We start from the raw sequence: 18,918 nt of genomic DNA on the forward strand, positions 1-18,918 counted from the left end.
CTCAAAACTAGATATAACCACTGGCAACCACTGGTGGGTACCTTCCAACCTTTGGCAGGTACCTATCTGCCCTTCAAGGTACTCATTTCCAGGGCAAACCTACATGCAGGCTTTCAAAAAATAGGAAATTTGACCACCTACTGGCACACTTTGGCAGATTTCATGTGAAATTTCCTGATTTTTCAAAACCTCATTCTTGAAAAAAGTGTACAAAAGGTTCTGGAAGATATTTATAGGTTTTATCCAAAGCTTAATCTGTGCACTGTAAAATTTTGGGAACCTTTGGGGCAGCATGGCTATGGTTTTGGTGGTGTTCCTTAGTAGGACACTGGCCAGAATAGGCACACAGTTGCACACCCCATTCCTGGGGTTTTCTAATGCCATGCAGCTAACCATGTGCTCTTGAGAGGTTTTTCTGCCATCTGCAAAATTTTGGTGGGAATTGGGTGCCACAGTGAGGAGTTATGATTTTTGCCATTTTTGCAAAAATTACGTATCCAACCCCCTTTCTGTATCTTCATTTTTGACTTCAGACTGCAAAACATTTGCCTGGGTTGTCTGGGAGCAGTCCTCCCAACGTAAACCGCGTTTGGTATTTGGAAATCAAATTTTAGGTAGTTGATTAATCAAGACTCTATTTATATGTGTATATATCAGGATTTTACAAATTATTTGGACTTTTTGGCATGCAGGAACATGAATTCTAGGTCCCCAAAAGACTTTACTTGTTTTTTTTTCTTACTGGGTTTTTTCAACAACAAGGAAGCTTCAAAAAACTCCAAAAAATTCTTGGGGGACAATACAAAGCTTGTCTATATTTTTAGGGTCTTGGAAAAACGACTCCCAAGTTTTGGGAAAACGACTCCCATACGTCCGCGCAACTATTTTTTGACCAGCACTAGACGTCGACCTAGACTCTTTTTTTGGGTACGGCTTTTTTGGGAGTCGTCCCCACTAATTTTTCGTCTTATTTTTTACGGACTTACTTTGCACACTGCAAAAAACACTTCGCGCACTGCACAGTGCGCGGATTCCCAAACACTTCGCGCACTGCGGGTAAACTACGCAACTTTTTGAAGATTTTTCTTGACAAATCAATAGAAAGGCTTCTCATTGGCCTCTCTGAATTTTTTGGAAGTTTTTCAAAGCATTCTTCTATGTTTAAAAAAATCATTAAAAACCAGAAGAAATGTTGGATTTGGGTGCCTAAAAAACAAGGTTCCCATAACCCAAAAATTTCAAATAATTTGTTGAGTAATGTAACATGTAAGAAAAGCTACTTCAAAACCTTTCAGGCACTTTGTGCAAGCATACAGGTCTGAAAAATAAGAAACTTCAACACATATTAGCACATTGCATCTAAATTATCCTCATTTTTCAGACCTGTATGCTTGCAAAAAGTGGCTGAAAAGTTTTGAAGTAGCTTTTCTTACATTTCTCATTACTCAAAAAATTATTTGAAATTTTTGGGCTATAGGAACCTTGTTTTTTAGGCGCCCAAATCCTACATTTCTTCTGGTTTTTAATGATTTTTTTAAACATAGAAGAATGCTTTGAAAAACTTCCAAAAAATTCAGAGAGGCCAATGAGAAGCCTGTTTATTGATTTGTCAAGAAAAATCTTCAAAAAGTTGTGTAGTTTACCCGCAGTGCGCGAAGTGTTTGGGAATCCGCGCACTGTGCAGTGCGCGAAGTGTTTTTCGCAGTGCGCGAAGTAAGTCCGATTTTTTATTATTTTTAATATGTATAACTTTTTTGTTCCACGTACTAGAGACATAAAAATTTGAGAGCACAGAGAAACATACATAAAAAGACAATACTGAAAGTTTTAGCAGTATTGTCCCATCAGAAAATGAGATATAAGGGATGTGCGCCAAAATTAGTAGGAAAATAACTGCTGACTGTGAAACCTTTGCGTTACACACCCAAAATGTCCACAAATTTCAGGGATATCTCAAGACTGCATAAACTCTGTGATATAAAATTTCTGGCATTATTGTTCCATCAGAACATGACACATAAGGGGTGTGCCGAATGCTCAGTAGGAAATGACTGCTAACTGTGTAACTTTTGTGTTACACACCCAAACAGTCTAAAATTTTCAGGGATATTTCAAGACTGTGACTCCTCTGCGCTATAAGGTTTGTGGCATTAGTGTGCCATCAGAACATGAGATATGAGGGGTGCAGCTCCACAATAGACATGCTCCCTACCAGCGCACAATTTGTACCTCATGTTTGATGACACAAACTCTCAGAGCTGCCAGAAATAATGAGGACAAGAAAATATAAAAAGTTTTTATTCAAAAAATACTAGAGAGGAATAATATTCACAATATTTATTCAAAAAAGACTACTAGAACAACCACCAATACATGAAAACTACAAATGGAAATACTAGTAAAATTTACCACTCTTATCAGGAAAGAGGAGCTTTCTTCCACCTGTTTGAGCAAAACAATCAGAGTATCTTGCCTCCCAACCTCGTGCCTCTGGGTTGGCATTTAGCTTCCAGCTCTTTTGTAGGGAAGGGGCAGGGAAGACGTCAGGGGAGGATAGTTCTAGGGCCACAAAGTGATCAAGTTGCCGGATGAAAGCCAAGAAGATCGGGGGGTTTTGGTTAGGAGGGAAGGAAAGTTTGAGACCACTCTTCAGTGAAATAAAAAACTGGCCAGTGCTTTGCCGGAGGAGGGCATCGCCATCCAATGAGCCATACCGCAACCTTTGGTACCGGAAAAGTTTATTCTGGCCAGAGTCGACTTGATGTTGTGAAAATGTCCCAACTTCACGTACCACTCGCCTCGTTTGCTAATTTCGTCGGCTAGAGCTTCTTGGACTGCACTCCAAGCACCCTGACCATTCCCCAAGCACCATTCCACCACGCGAAATCCACAATGGCCATCTGAATCAACATCAAGTATCCGCTTGACCAAGGTTCTGATGATGACTGGGAGTTGATTGAGCCAATTCGGTCGGTCAACTGGTTCTTTGGATGGTGGTGGGGGGACTGGAGCTATTGGTGGTGGAGGGACTGGAGCTGTTGGCGGTGGAGGGACTCGTGTGGCTCGCGCGGCTCGCGGAGGAGTTACCCGGCTTGATTTCGGCGGAGGGGCAGGGGCAGACAAGGTTGATTGAGCAGGAGGGGAAGGTGGAGCTGGCTTCTTAGCGGTGGCGCGGGTCGGACGTTGCTGTGGAGGCGCGGGGTCAGACAAGGTTGATTGCAAAGGAGGGGAAGGGGAAGGCAGAGCTCGCATCTTCCCAGCGGCGCAGGAAGTACGTTGTGGTAGACGGAAAAGTGGAAAAATAAAAAGTTTTTCTATGCCACATAATTACTCATCCTAGGCCTCAAAATACCATCAAATGGACCCCAGAAATGGATTTTACGGCCAATTTCACCCCTAGTCACCCCTGGAAGTACCCCTGGACCCCCTCTAGTGTGGAAGTTACACCCCACCAAACACCCATCACACGGCCAGCCCCAGTAACCCAGCTGTCACCTGCCTCAACCCAAGTTTCACAGTAGTACACATATACACATCACAGGATACAAACATACATCTCCCTGTCAGGCTACACTCATTACATATTAACTACATACACTCCTTTATATACATAGTATGACATCATTTACACTGTTTCTGCAGCCTCAGACTTTGTGTATACACTAATTACCCCTGTATGACAGCTCATGCAGTCTACTGTCACCTCATGCATGCGTTAGAAGGTTCTTTTGTATATTCTGACATCATGTATGCACCCCTGGCATATTTAGAATGTTCTGTGGTATATTCTGACACCATCCATGCGCCTTTGGGGGGTTATGACATCATTTGTATCTACTCCCACCAGCTAAAATCCCTCACCCTGTTGTCTAGATTAGCTGAAACCCTAACCCACAAGCCCCTTTGGGGCTCCACTTTTGTCTATAAAAGGAGCTCTCTCCACCCCCAGTGGTCTGCTCCCCAGTTTCTCACCCAGAACTCACAAGTCACCCAACACTCATCCACACTCAAATCCTAAAACCCTTATAACAATAAATCAGCCCTTTTAACAACAATTCAACCCTTATAACAAAGTAATTAAAACACTTACACGTTGCCGGTCAAACAGATTTCATCTGGAACAGACCAGACCTATCACTTAATAAAACTTGCCAAGCTGAGCTTGGTGGGTCTTGTTGACTGATAACAGAAGGGCAGAGCTTGCAACTCCATCATACCCTTCACCATTCAGCAAAAGGGTTTCATTACCACTTTTGAGTCTTACAACGTTGCAGCGGAGGGGCGGCGGCAGACAAGGTGGAGTTCACAGGAGGGGAAGGGGAAGCTGGCTTCTTAGGCGCGACACGGACCGGTTTGAAGCGCTTTGTTGGGACTTGGGCTTTCGGCGGCGGAGGAGGAGGAAGCGCAGGTGAGGAGGGTGATGGTGATCGAGACAGCAACGGAGAAGGAGTTGGAGAAGGAGACAGAGCAACTTTCTTGGCGGTCTTTGACTTTTGGGCCGGGAGTTTCCTCTTCTTGGGCGCTGGTTTGTTTTTCTTCTCTTCTTGCTTCTTCTTCTTCTCCTTTTCTTTCTTCCTTTTTTGTTGCTCCTTCTCTTCTTTCTTCATTTGTTTCATTTCTTCCTTCTCCGCTTTTCTGGTTCCAGCTAGCTTCTGTTTCTTGGACTTCATCATTGCTCCTTCTTCATTCTTCCTTTTATTTTCAACGCGTTTGAAGGCGGAGGGGTCCCTTTTTGTAGTTTTTGGTTTGTTTGGCGCGCCTTTTGGACGTCCACGGGTGGTCTGAGCTTGTGTTGGTGCCTGGATTGTCACGACGGTTCCAGAGCCTTCCAATAGGCTGTTGATAGCTTGTAACTGGGCCGCCATCTGCGCGGGATTCATCTGCAGGAGCCTTTCGCGGATCTGGTTGACTTGCTCAATTTGGGTGAGATCAGCGTTGGTTTCAAGAGCATGAAGATCCTGGGGGGAATGAAAAGACTCCAGTTAGTAAGGGAATGGCGCAGGGGAGGTTAAAAATTGGAGGGAGGGGTGGCAGAGGGGCGGTGGCAATGGCCGGACAAATGGGAGTCGGCGGGAGTCGTTCTTCCAATCGAGGATCCGCGGCTGGGGGATTTGGGAGTGGTTGGGAGTCGTTATCCCAATTGGCAAGCTGCACAGACGGAAAATGGGAGTCGTTCCTGTCCCTGGGGCGCGCGGGGGTAAATGGGAGTCGTTGGAGAAAAATGGGAGTTGTCTGCGCAAAAATGGGAGTTGTCCGCGGAAAAATGGGAGTTGTCCGCGCAAAAATGGGAGTCGTCCGCGGAAAAATGGGAGTCGTCATAGGAAAAATGGGAGTCGTCATAGGAAAAACAGAAGTTGTCCACAAAAACCGGCCATCCAAGGCCCCCCCCACATGACAAAAAGATAAAAAAAACCCAGATCTTACCTTCATGTGCCACTGGACATGAAAATCCTTGGGGAGTATCTTCTCGCCATCCATTGCGCGCTGCCGGAGTGTATGCTTACAGGGAATTCCCATCCGGTTTTTGTAACACCCGTTGCACCTGTGCCAATTCTCCAGGTCAACACTTGCTCTCAGGTTATCCTGCGCCTTCCGGAGAGCAAAGTGGGTGATCCGGCCGTGACAGAGCAAGAAAGTCTTCCCTATTGATTGAAGGCTTCTAATCTTCTCCTTGTGATGCGCCGCGGAGATTTTGTGGGATTGAGCTTCAAGCGCATTCGTGATTAACTTGATGACGGCGGCAAAAGAATTGTTGGGGCCCAGGAGATAAGATTTGATGAAAGCATGCGATGATTCAATTCAAGACGTCGTCCTATGGTCGAAATGAGGTATATCCTTTGTCCAAGTGTTACCATACTTTTCACACACCGGAGGCCATGTCTCAATCATATAATCTCCAAAAGCTTTGCCGTATTTTGCGCAAAACCAACTGAAGCTTGAACGGAAATCGCCAGGACTAGTCATCTTGATTAAGTTGCTCCAGTGTTGAAGCATTTCAAACTCCTTTGCCTTGTTCTTGATGTGTTTCGCGCCATTGGAGACCAAGTTCTTCTGTATGTGCCAAGTGCAAAGCATGTGGGTCGAATTGGGAAAATTGGACTGGAGAGAGGAGATGAGAGCTTCTTCTTGGTTGGTCAGAACAACAGCAGGAAGGGGAATCTTGTTCGAGGTGAAAACTGTCAGGAGGGATTCAAGCGCCCAGTCGTAATAATCTTGTGTCTCTTTGGCAAGAAAGCAGAATGCCAAACTGAAAGACTTGTTGGCTCCAGTGACACCGGTGATGTGGAGGAGAGGCATCCAATACTTATTCGTCTTGTACGTACAGTCGAGGAAAAGGATCAAATGGTACTGATGGAGAAGCTTCACAGAGAGGGAATGACAGAAAAAAAGGCCCTTGAGCTCGCCAGATTTGTTGACCTTTGTCATAGTCGTGAAATCGGTTCCAGCCAGAATTTCATTCAGGTGAATGATGGGACTGATTCCTTGCAACATCTCTTGCGCAGCCCACTTTCATGCTGAGTAAATCGTATCAATTGTGGCCAGGATTGTCTCGTCGGGGTGCAGCTTCTTGAGGCATTCAAGTATTTGTGCCGGTTGCAATCCGGCCTCGCCAAGTCTTTTCATTTCTTTGTAGAGAGTGTCGCTGAGCTTATGGTGAACAGTGTGGGCGACGGCAGCAGTGGGGCAGTGATTATGAGTTGAGTTGGAGACTGTGAATTTCCAGTGGCCCTTCTTCTTCTGGTTGTATACGGCAGTGGCGAATGGACAGCCAATCAATCGAGATGATATATTTTCACGAGTATCACCTTTACGTTTGTTTTTCACAGGATCACCTCCTCTGTATCATTTCAATGTGGATTTAATGTCAGTCAATACTAACAGAAGAATGAAAAAGAAGTGGGAAATAACAGACCTGGCACATTTAAAATGGACACTCTTTCCAGGAACAGAGCGTTTGACTGATATCCCATAGCCATGCGCACGAGCAAATTCTTGGATGGCCTCCTTAACCGATTCAACATTGTCATAATTTCCAGCTGGCGGCGCAGGAATGTTGCCGTAGATTGTCCTTTCTCCTTCTTCATTTACTGAGTCTTCATCATCTGGTTGATTCTTGTTCTCAAGTTCCATTTCTTTGAGCTCCTTCTCAGTTCTCTCTTCAGCAATTTTCTCAAGTATTTTCTCAATTTCTTCTGCGTTTTTTTCAGTTGGAACCGTTCCAGAGTTTGGATCATTGTTAGTATTATCTTCATCTAATTCTAACATTAAAATACAATCTTCTATGGTTTTCTCTTCTCTGGCTAGCTCTACATATTCCTCAAGTGTCTTCTTGTCGTCTGGATTATCTAAGCTATAATCTTCAACTTCTTCCTCATTTTCTTTGTGGATTTCTTTTTCTAGTTTTTTTTGGCAATTTATTGAGTAATTTGAAGGAGGAGGGGGTCTAGGGTGACGTCTTGAAGGGCTTCAGTGGTCTGAATGCAGGCTTCGACAGCGGCAATGGCCTGGGAGTCGGCGGCTGCGGTTTGGGAGTCGGCGGCTGCCGTTTGGGAGTCGGCGGCTGCCGTTTGGGAGTCGGCGGCTGCAGGAGGTTGGGAGTCGGCGGCTGCGGGACGTGGGGAGTCGACGGGGTCACGGGAGTTGGCGGGGGCTAGACCTTGATCACGGGAGTTGGCGGGGGCTAGACCTTGAGCACCACTGGCTAGGACGGCTCCTTGGGGGTCTAGAATGGCCAGGGTGGCTCCGTGGTCCTGGGCCGCGATTGCAAGGGAGTTGGCCGTGATTGCAAGGGAGTTGGTGTCGATGCCAGACCCGTTCGCGGGGCCTTTGGCGGCGTCTTCATTGGCAGCTCGATTGAGGGCAGGATCGAGGGTGTGAACGAGGGTGTTGGGGGCTCAGTGCCTCCATTTTGGATGGGGGAGTTGGCAAGGGAGGGAGCTTACCTGGCCCTGCGGCTGGGGTTTCCTCGGCGTGCTCGCCAGGCACTGGGGCCTTGGCGTACTGGATGGCGGCAACAGGGGGCTCGGCGAGCTCGACGGCGGCCATAGGGGGCCCGGCGTGATCCATGGCGGCGACAGGGGCCTGGGAGTCCTGGTCCTGGACGGCGGCGGGGGCGGCTGGGTTAATCATATTCTTTGATTGATCGGGTAGTTGGTGTGGACGGGTGAGTGGTGATTGGGCGGTTGGTGTGGCGGTTGTGGTGTGTGACTTGTGTGATGGGTGGGGGGCTCGAAGGAGAGTCGTCAAGGGGAGTCGTCACGACTCCCTGGGGGCTTCCGTGGCCCCCGCGGCCGACTCCCGAAATAACGCAGGGGGCACTTGTTTTGGGTGAACGACTCCCAAGCCCCCCGAGAAAAAAATAATAAAAATATTCATAAAAATTAGTGCGGACGACTCCCAAAAATAATTTTTTTTGGTTGACGACTCCCAAAAAAAAGGGTCTAGGTTGACGTCAAGTGGTGGTCGAAAAAAGGTCGCACGGACGTGTGGGAGTTGTTTTCCCAAAACTTGGGAGTCGTTTTTCCAAGACCCTATTTTTAAGAGAAAAAAAAAAATGAAAATTTTGCTTCCTTCACCCGCAGTGTGCGAAGTGTTTGGAACTGCGCGCACTGCACAGTGCGCAAAGAGTTTTTTGCAGTATGTGAAGAAGTCCACAGATAGATTGGGATTTTTGAGGCAGGTTGATCTATAAAACTGTCTATCAATCACGTTATTTTTGGACTCTCTTGTTAAAAACTTCATTACACATCATACTAAAGGATATTTGTAGGAGGGAAAGAACCTATTTTGACTCTTTTACAATTTTTTCTCCTACACAATTGAATGAAATGTGAGAACTATGCTTTTCAGGTTCATTGAGAAGCATTTCTTCACCTTCAATGAGTCGCCTGTTGATAGTACCAGCAACATCCAGACATAACTTCGCAACAACAAGATTAGCATAAAATTGGGCTTCCTCTGCATGCTTCTTTACCTTCTCCATTTCGTTTTGTGAGTTGTAAAATAGAGCCGCATTCAAATTGGCCTTCAATATGTACCTCGGAATTCCTTCCTGTTTGTGCAAGATGGACCAATTGATTCAGGGACTCAGATGTTTTGATTTCATCACTGCTTGCCTGATCAAACACATACCGTCTCACTGAGATTAACAAACTCCTGGACCGCACTAGCAGACCACTTGGAGTCTTCACGTTCGAAAAAATTGTTGAGCTCCATGATTTGCCTAACATTCTTCTCTGATACCTCCCTCATTTTCGTACACATTAAACAATGCGAACAAGTGCAATCAATGCCCCAAGATTGCAGAGTTTCTTGCCGAGATTCTCGATCCCAGTCCTCGAAACAATCTTTGATTTCGATATTTCATTGTAAGTGGGAACTCAATTATTCTCGGAACAGAAATGGTTCCTTACAAGTTATTGTAAGCTCCTCGCCAATTGCAATTTTCTGTTGAGCTTTCATGTGCAAAATCTGTGTTACAGGGTCGACCGCATAATGTACATTTGGTTTGCAGGCATGGTTTAATCGGCTAGTTTTTCGCAAACAGATTATTAGTTATTCATCTGCGCATCCGCACTTAAATCTACGTATAACTTACGATGCCTTTGGGTATATACCAGCAAAACCCGCCCCACCCTCTACCTTGAGGTGATTTGTAAAAGCGTTATCGGCAACGATATTCCCAATAAATTCGTCCTCGGTTTGACCCTTGCCGCCGGCGAGGTTTGCTACGGCAGCCCGCGTTTGGAGAGGTAAATGATCAATAGCTTGCCGGCGTATACTACGGCCCAAGGGAGTTGTCCATATTGATTCAACGTTTGAAAAGAGAGCAACAGGACACTGCTGTATGACATAATCACCCTTCTCGAGTTTGCGAGTAGCTACTACTCCAAAACCACCTTTTTCAGGCATCTGCTCAATCTCGAAGGTACCAAGATCTGATGGCTCATCAGAGATTTTGAGGCCTTCCTCAAAGGCGCCCTTTAGATATTTTTCTGTGGTAACAATCACCAATCCTTGCCCATGGTTCATGTCAGGGTTAATGAAAATGCAAAATTCTCGTGTTTCATTTTCTGCATCAGGGTCTTGGAAGCAAGAGGATTTATAAAACCCACAATCAAAATACTCAAGTTTTGGTGATTTTATTTCCTTATCATACTTGTACGCAGGTTTTTCAGATTGTTTGTCAATGGATTTTTCACTTTTGGAAACTCCTTCTGATCTAAAAGGAAACATATCCTTTAGTGCTTCCTGAATCCTATCCATGAAGTGATATGGAAAACTTCATCTACTCACGCCTGTCCGCTTTCTATGCCAGGAGCTCCCAAGACAATATGACTGCCGGCCTCGTCTCCAATGCCACTTGATTCTCCATTTTCCTGTCCATCTATCCTTGATGGTATTTCAAGAGCCTTCAAGCTATCACCCAATTTCTCAGCTTGATTTTTGTTGTGACAATTACTGGAATCGCTGGAATCCAACTTCTCTGCTGCGCTTGGGAAATTAGTGTTAATTGAAAGTTCCTTGCCTTCGAAAGGCTTGCTCAAACTTTGGCGACTAATCGAAGCAGAAAGCTTCACATCAAGTGCGGTGTTCCAGATGTTGTCGATCAGGATATTCAAAAGGATTGAAATGTGTACTAGTGCTTTGTGTTTATCTATTAGCATCTTTGGAATGGAAGGTGGAGGAATTGGATGAAGTAAACTTGATAACCAAAACTAGGAAAACAACCACACTTTAACCTTGTCCCCTCACAGTACTGCCACTACTGCAGCACTGCCAGGTAAGCATACACACGGAAAGGAGCGGAAAGGCTATACTACTACTAGCATGCGACATTCCTTCCAAATTTCTTGCCTGTACCGAAAGCTAGCAAGATATTGAACACAATAACATCCCATACGTGAAACCGGCAATCGGAGAAACTGTCACGTGCACGTACTATTCTTGTTCACTGTCTAAACCTAGTTGTTAGGGTTAGAGTTTTCTTTTGCTTTCATTTGAAGCGCGCAGCAGGACACAAACTTGTCGTCAGTTGGTGTATAACTATGTTGGTTGGGATTTATTTATCACCTCAATAAGATTAACCTGCCCCCCCCCCAGATACCCCTGTGTTAAGTGGTAAAATCCTTAACACAATCAGATCCTATCAGATCCCGACCGGCAATTGAAGTAACTGCCAGAAAGAAGTAATTGTTTACAAACCTAGTTGTTAGGCTTAGAGTTTTCTTTTGCATTATTTTGAAGGTCCACTTAGCGGGAGCGCAGCGAGGGGCCTAGTCCAGGGCGCGTCAATGGAGACGGCTCGCCGCGCTGGTAAGCCCGGGTTTAACTGTTTAACTTTGTGGGCAGGTTAGCTGACCAAGGCTGTTTCCAGTGGGTAGACACAGTTGTTGGGTCAGCTTCAGGCTAACTGACGTCAGAAATGACCTAGCCTGAGGCTGAATTCTACCAAGCCTAAACCTGAAATCAAGCCTCAGAAAAAAAAAGCTGCGCTGCAGCTTGTTTGCAGCGCCGGAAAATACTGCTAACGCTGTGAATTACTGGCCAAAAAAATTGCCGCCGTGGCGCTCAAATAGCTTAGAGCGTCGCGGCCCATTGTTGGGTATACCCGCGGGCTGGGTGGTATATACTTACCAGTAGCCCGTCAGCCCCGCGGGTACTCTGCTCCCGTTCCCGATTCCCACGGGTAAGACTTGTGCTGCTTGAATGCTTGATTGTGCCTGGTACCCGAGTGATGAGCCTTGCGACATACCCGCGGGACGGGCGCCAGGCTAGCTGAAAGTTGCTGGGCACCCCGCGGGGTCTAGCCCGACCTTAGAAAAGATGTGATGAGGTGTGATGGACACGCTGTGGTCGCTGACTGTTGAATAGCTACATTACTATGGACAACCATGGCAGCTCTGTGCCGTGGGTAGTGTGAGCTTTGAAGGATGATGGTTGTAGCAGGTACAGTGTAACAATTAGTAATGTATTTATTCACTGAAACCAAGAGCAATAAAGGAAAATGAAAAGCAGAGAAAGGAAAGGACAGGAAAAGTTGATCATGCTTGGTGTGGAATAGTATATATATATATGTTTGTATTCATGTTGATAAAGTCTTCCTACATACATACTTCACACATGCCTGTACATGTATTATTTTTCTTAATGTAACAAACAAACATAAACCTTCCATAAGAAAAAAAAGCAGAAAGAAAAACAAGGGGTGTGATTATAAGAAGACAGAAAAAAAGACTAATGATTACTAACAACAGCGTGTAAATAATCATTACTATACGTTTTGTTCTAGAGAAACAAGTCAAGTCTATAGATATATATACATGCAGAGATATCTTGTGTTTTTTTTATGATTTTGAGTGTTTTTTTAATGTCGCAGGAAGAAGGGAGTAAGGTTTATATAGTCGAGGGGTGATTATAAGTAAAGTGTTTTGTTGAATGATAAAGGAAGTCTGATCTAGTTCATACAAGCCCAACGGAATTAAAGCTGATACTATTTTTTGTTTATTTTGGATGTTGAAGTTTATATATGAATGGGGATGAGTCGGAGGAGGGGGAGTAGCAGGAATATTAAAACATGGGGGTGTAAGTTATCAGCTGATCGAATCTTTTTTAAGATCACATACAAAGGTCGGCGTAAGCAAAAGAGATCGGAAAGACTGGGGGTGTATGCCAAGAAAGAAAGAAATAGGGTGGTCGACTAAACGAAGTGCTTGAAAAAGTACTGGTAGAAGGAGTAGCAGCGAGGGGTGATGGGGAGGATGAATGCTGATGATTAATAAGGATTTCGGTCACTTGTTTTCTACATTCAAGACGAATGAGGGATGTGAAGAAGAGAAGGAGAGAACCAGCAGTGCTTTCTCTTCTTCCTCTTATTTATGCGTTTTGTGGGTCCTATCGGTTTTGACTATTCGACTCGGTCAGATAGGTTCAATAGCAAACTAGCCAAACACCGTTTCGTGATTAAGTCTCCCTTCAAGACTTGACTGAACGTTGCATCTCGTAATGGTTCGGGTAAACAAGCTCTTAAAGCTTCTCTAGCTCTATGGCATAGGCGACGAAAACACAAGCAAATGAGGAAGGGGTATACTGGTCAGAATAAGTAGATCTCAAAGGCAGACTCAAGCGAAAAGAAAAGAGAAGAGATCATACCTCAAGTTATCACTTAATCTCAAGTAACATCTCACAACATGCTTCAAGAGTCTCACAGCCTGGGTCTCGACCAACTGGTTGACCATATTGCTGAGCACTGTCCCGACAGCATAGAAGCGTTCATAAGTCTGACAGATGTAGGCGAGGCCCATCTCGTCGAGGAGGATTTTTTGGACGATGAAGATGGCGACGGTCTTGCTCAACTCAGAGCCGGTCTCCATGATCCGGAGACATAAGGGGATGATCTCTGTGGAGAGCAAGAAGTTGATCACCTCTGAGTTGTCATTCTGCTTCACCAAGGCGCCGATGACCCCGAGCGAAGTCAGTCGGAGGTATTCGAACGGCCGGGTCTTCGAGGTGGTGTTCAGGAACGGGTAAAGAAATAGGGGCAGATGCGCTTGCAAGAATAACGCTCGAGTCTCGTTGTGGGATGCAACACATTGGAGGAGTGCAAGTGCGTTACAGACCCGGTTGGATGCATTGGCGGTTAAGGAAGGAGGCGATAGGAGTGGATAGACGGCGACGATCTCTTGCAATAAGCAAGACATAACACCTACGTAAGGATGTCGGTGATGATATGTTGGTCAGCCTCTGGGAGGGGAAAAAGGGGATGATCTTGCTTGAGAACGAAAGTTGGGCTGACCAAATGAGTGCCATAAGACGAGAGCGAGGTCGTCCCATTGTTCGCGCTTCTTGCTGAGTTCCAAGAGGGCCAATTCTCTGGTGAGTGGGTTCAAGAGGTCGACGATCAAGTAGTGAATCTTTTCGTTCTCGGGTTGCGAGTTCTTGGGATGCTCGGCGCCGGTTGGCGAGCCATGCTTGGATGATGACAAGAGCAGCTTGCCACTTGAATTCGAGAGGATATGCGGGGGTACGTTGATAGGCAGTCCAGCAGAGCTTGGGGTATTCACGGAGGGTGGACCAATTAAGGATGGTGTATCTACTCGGCTGGCGATGCCTGGATTTGACGTCATAACAACAAGTCAGTTACGGAGGCATTAATGATGTATTTTATCCCTGTGTCTTACCATTTTGAATTTGAGAGGGCGTCGAGCTGTTGTTGGGGTTGATCAGCGAGCCGTACGACTCCCTAGAAGCCGATAGGGGTGCGATGGGGCTGTTGAGAGCGCCAAGGAGTAGATTGCGTTGTTGATGTGAGTTTGAGCTGAGGTTTGGACTGATGAGCGAGCCGAGGTGGAGGTTGCTGAAGTTGTGAGCAGACTGATTGTTGGTGTTGGTGCTGCTAGCACTGCTGTTGTTGATCAAGCGGTTCTGGCTATTTGAGTTGAGCGGTGCTGAGTTTAGGTGGCCTGGCTGAGACTGAATGGGATTAGCAGGTGGTGATGAACGAAAGTAGGATTGGCTGGCTGGCTGTTGTTGCTGCTGCTGCTGCTGTTGCTGTTGCTGTTGCTGTTGCGTTTGTTGGGGGAAGGCGTGGAGCATGATAGTGAGGATGAAGATGGATGGACTGAGATCGGAAGTGGGGGAGTGTGTTGGTGTTGTCGGTTGAGTGTGTTTTGGGTTGGTGTTCTTCGGAAAACTGCCACCGGCGACGGGAACCCGCCGAGGTGGAGGAGAAGACCGCCCAGTTCGCGCTGCGCACGAGCCCTCGACGCACGCAGCACACATTCCATCTTGCATAGAGAGCTTTGACAGATTATTAACTCCCAACGAAAGCAAATATTCATGTCTGTGTACATATGTAGTTATTAATAACCGAGGAGGAAAACTGGAAGGCCAGAAACTCTCTTTGGAAGAGTATTCAATCCACAGTAGTAAAAATCAATGGTGGTCCAAAAGTCAAGAAGAATTGGGAGAATGTGTGGGTAAGAGGATCAGTGGATGACTTCCAGTCACATCTGGGACCCTCGCAGTGGTGGATATAGACCCAAAAAAGTGTAGATTTTTGCAGGGAAATCTAGCTTTGGGGCTCCAGATCACTTCTGGGAGGCCCTCAGAATCTGAGATCTCAAATGGGAAGTCACCCAGTTTATGGTGATTGAGATAAGAGACAAATTATGTCTTTGAATCCTGATGGACTTCTTGGCATTTATCTATTTTTCCAATCAGAAGATCTAGGCATTAGCTCCAGCAACACACAAGTCAAGAAATCCCTCACCTTTAAAACAGAGGTTCACAATTGAATTTTAAAAAAACTTTAGAGCCCATTTTAAGGCCTTTATGAACAGCTTGTTAAAAAATGTAGAAGTTGATGTGATTGCCAAGGAACACCCAAATCTGGATAGTCTAATTTTTCTTCAAAAAAGTTTTTCATAATGGCCTTAAAAGGTGCTTTAAAGTTTTTTTAAAATTCTATTGTGAACCCCCCTAATGAATTTGTTTGAACCATCTTGAAATCAATTCCAGTGATGTATTTTGAAATCATACATCCCAATCATACTCAAGACCCTGAAAACTCAGATGTTGAGCCTCTTCTACTACATCTGTGCACAAAATGTTTTTTTGTAGGGGCTACAGGTTTGATGGCAAGTCCCCAAATTTCATTCCACTTGCTTGGAATAAACTGCTTGCACAATCAATATCAAGGAGATGAGGGACTTTTTGACCAATAAATCAATCAAATCTCCCATAGACCCTGATCATTGTACTTTGAGAGACCCAAGAGCTTTCATCCCAAAAGGACTGCATACATTTATGGCATTCAAAATTGCATGTGTCACTACTTACATAAAATCATAAAACCAATTTTGGCTGAGAGATGTCAGCGTGCATAAAACTTAAAGTGACATCTCCCAGCCAAAATTGCAGTTTATGATTTTATGTAAAAAAATCTTATGCAATTTTGAATACCATAACTCTTACATTGGGCTCTGATGAGTGAAACTTTATGCCACATTGTCATTGCTGAACCATTAAGAAACTGGTGTGCAATTCATAACAAAATTAACCACGTTCTCTCAGTAAGGTGCTGACCCTCATCAGCAACCCCCCCCCCCAGCGCTAAATTAGCATTGTGGCACATGTGAACAGGGCTGACTTTAGGAAATTTATGAATAACATTCATAAAAACCGATGCATCAAAATTTGTTTCCAATGAATCACCCACGTTTGGCAGCGTGATTGTTACGCAGTAAATAATCTCCGCATGTCCCTTTACATTATGTAAAACATCATTTCTTGGCCTGATCATTTGGAAAAACTTTCAAGCTTTATGGCAGCTTACTTTCAAAAGATTACAAAAAATGTGTTTTGCAATATGTAACAGTACCCTGCGTAGTATGACGCTGCCAAACACGGCCCAAAACGGGTTGGAAATTATATGCAACAGATCAAACGTCCTAAAACCAGTGTTGACGTGGAAGCCTTCCGGTCGTCTGAAGTGGTTAGTTTAGGGGGTGGGGCTATTAAAGCTTACTTGACGGTGAAAATCAAATGAGAAGGAGTTTTGTCTAGCAACCAAGGTTCGGAGCATCCTTATAAATTCAAGCTATGTACCGGCGTCGGGATCGAACGTGGACCGGTAGACGCGTGTGGGTACAGGGCTACGTCATTTGCGTTTTCTGCCATGATCCGATTCACTTTTGTGTTGGCATTGCATCATAGAAAGTCTCAGAACGAACCTACCGCGCGACGTGAGGAAGGGCCGGAAGGCTAGTGAATTCAGTTGGTTCATCCCGCCATGCGAGGCCATGTGTAAATCGTGTCCTACGCTGTCTAAACTGAAATTTGATAGACCAACCTTGAGCGATTTCGGGCTTACGCTGCTTTATGTATAGGTCCTTTTTGCTTGGAATGTGTTCTTGTTAGTCGCCGGCGCGCGACTTTACCAGCTCCCACCCCTTGCATCAGGAGAATTATCAAGATACCATCCATATGAATTCCAAATGACTGTAGTTGACGCGAATCAACACGTCTCGCTAGTCCTGCTCTAAGGCCAGCCGCACCTTAGTCTCCCTGCTCGCGTCACATCCTCCGCTGACTCTTCTCGAATTGCTATCCAAACTCGGGCTTTTCAATCCATAGTGCGTCAGTGCTTCTTGTCAGGCTGATCCTTTATCGACTCTGGATTGATCCATTATATACTGCGTTGTATCCGATCTATTCCATCCTTGTGTCTGGGAAAACTAATAATCAAGCACTCGAGCAGTTTGCAACAACTTACGCCCGCGAAATCACCGTGGCCATCTATTCCGTCCTCGCAACTTGGGCCAATCACCTGCATTTTTTTCGGTTCGAAGATGCCACTATACAGTTCTCGCCCAGAAAACTGGCGAAACTTTCCATCAGCCCATGCTCGCCGAGCCAGCTGGCACCCTCGCCCCTTACGCCTCCCACTCAGGTCTCCTCCTCCAATTCCACCTCGAAACTACGCGCCACTGCCGAGAGAGCTCCTATCCGAGAATCCTGATCTTTGGAACCCTTCCTATAAAATTGATGGAAAGTATGTGTCTCCTAGCTGCAGTGCATCATCCAGTTTGCCTCACCACTAATTTGGCTGTGCTTCTGTTCTTCAGGGAAAATGAAGCATTGCCACATCTGCGGCTCGAACTTGAGCAATCCAGTTTACGACAAAGGCGCTTGGCGACCAAAAAGATCGATGGGAGCTTTCCGTCTCCTGAGACTCATCGTCGCGACCCACCTGTGCGGCGCTATGTTTACCGCCAGCCCACATTAATCTTAAAGCGTCAATTTCAACCCACCCCGCGCACCGGATTGTCGATCACAAGCCTCATGGAATCACACCCTAAACGCAGTGGATTGCCACCTAGCCAGCAATTTCCAAAGGCGCCCATTGTGCGCCGTTCTTGAGCTGGACGCAACATCATCGTATCTATACCTCAGGTCAGTTAATCAAGCGCCAAGCCGGAATACAAAACAGTTTTTCCAAGCTCTTCAATATTCCTTTTGCTTTTAGAACTTAAACGAGACACAGTCAATCACTGATCAGTTGCGGTTGAGACCAAATACTTTGCTCTTGCTTTCTTAACCAAATGTAAATGCACCACCAAAAATATACTTTCTGCCCTACCAGCACCAATTTCTTGGACATGAGTGTTCACTTAGGTTTGGCGCATTGTGCTCATAAGAGACTATACCACAACTTTTCTACATTCTCTCGAACCAGATGATTAGAATCTGTCCAAAGCCTTGTTATACAACGTACAGTCCAATTATGACAAATTGTTGAGTTTTTGGCTTCGACCAAGCAAGATAACATCTTGCAAGGATTTCAATGGGTCAGATAAAAAAAATCTACACATGGCATCCGCTTGGTCAAATTGCGAGCTTACCAGAATGCTGAGTAAATGTGAATTTGAATATCAAGTTGTTTAAACTCCTGTTCTCAGTCAGCTTGGCCAAGAGCAAGAGAGGGCTCAATGGAGGACGGCACGTGCAATCAGGGATCCCGCAGATGTCGTTTTAGACCCAAAAAGTCTAGATTTCTGCAGGGACATCCACCACAAGAAAAACTCTGGAAACTGCTAGCAGTTGAGATGCAGAAGCTCAAAGGAAGCTTGAGGTGATACTCAAGCCTTTCTCAAAGTCTATTTCAACCAAGGGTGAATGCACAGTCACTGCAATGTGCACATTGACTGTGCATGAAAGGGCATGATGTAATTATGTGGAGTTACAATGGCAGTTACCCTGGAGTATGCCACATATCAACTGCTGGCAGTTTCTAGAGTTTTTCTTGCAGTGATCTAGCTTTTTGGGCGCTAGATCAATTCTGGGAGGCCCACAGATCTCAATGGGAAGTCATCCAATGTAAGCAATATCCCAAAATTGCCATTAACTGGCCTCCAA

At 45.4% G+C, this 18,918-nt stretch overlaps 4 protein-coding genes across 4 annotated transcripts; 1 reads left to right on the forward strand and 3 right to left on the reverse strand.

The window, feature by feature from the left end:
• Positions 1-9,728: 9,728 nt before the first annotated feature.
• PtA15_2A547 (uncharacterized protein) lies at positions 9,729-10,032 on the reverse strand (the record flags this gene model as incomplete). The annotated part of the gene is made up of 2 exons (XM_053166577.1): positions 9,729-9,781; positions 9,861-10,032. 2 exons carry the CDS (start codon positions 10,030-10,032, stop codon positions 9,729-9,731), a joined length of 225 nt encoding a protein of 74 aa, XP_053017785.1.
• Positions 10,033-10,292: 260 nt separating this feature from the next.
• Positions 10,293-10,667, reverse strand: PtA15_2A548 (uncharacterized protein; the record flags this gene model as incomplete). The annotated part of the gene is made up of 1 exon (XM_053166578.1): positions 10,293-10,667. One exon carries the CDS (start codon positions 10,665-10,667, stop codon positions 10,293-10,295), a length of 375 nt encoding a protein of 124 aa, XP_053017786.1.
• Positions 10,668-12,907: 2,240 nt separating this feature from the next.
• On the reverse strand, positions 12,908-14,793 carry PtA15_2A549 (uncharacterized protein; the record flags this gene model as incomplete). The annotated part of the gene is made up of 4 exons (XM_053166579.1): positions 12,908-13,043; positions 13,153-13,705; positions 13,796-14,110; positions 14,181-14,793. The coding sequence occupies 4 exons, from the start codon at positions 14,791-14,793 to the stop codon at positions 12,908-12,910; spliced, it is 1,617 nt and encodes a 538-aa protein (XP_053017787.1).
• Positions 14,794-17,351: 2,558 nt separating this feature from the next.
• On the forward strand, positions 17,352-17,922 carry PtA15_2A550 (uncharacterized protein; the record flags this gene model as incomplete). The annotated part of the gene is made up of 2 exons (XM_053166581.1): positions 17,352-17,554; positions 17,628-17,922. The coding sequence occupies 2 exons, from the start codon at positions 17,352-17,354 to the stop codon at positions 17,920-17,922; spliced, it is 498 nt and encodes a 165-aa protein (XP_053017788.1).
• Between the last annotated feature and the right edge of the window lie 996 nt (positions 17,923-18,918).

The sequence above is a fragment of the Puccinia triticina genome, chromosome 2A, assembly GCF_026914185.1.
Source record: "Puccinia triticina chromosome 2A, complete sequence".
Taxonomy (NCBI): Eukaryota; Fungi; Basidiomycota; class Pucciniomycetes; order Pucciniales; family Pucciniaceae; genus Puccinia; species Puccinia triticina.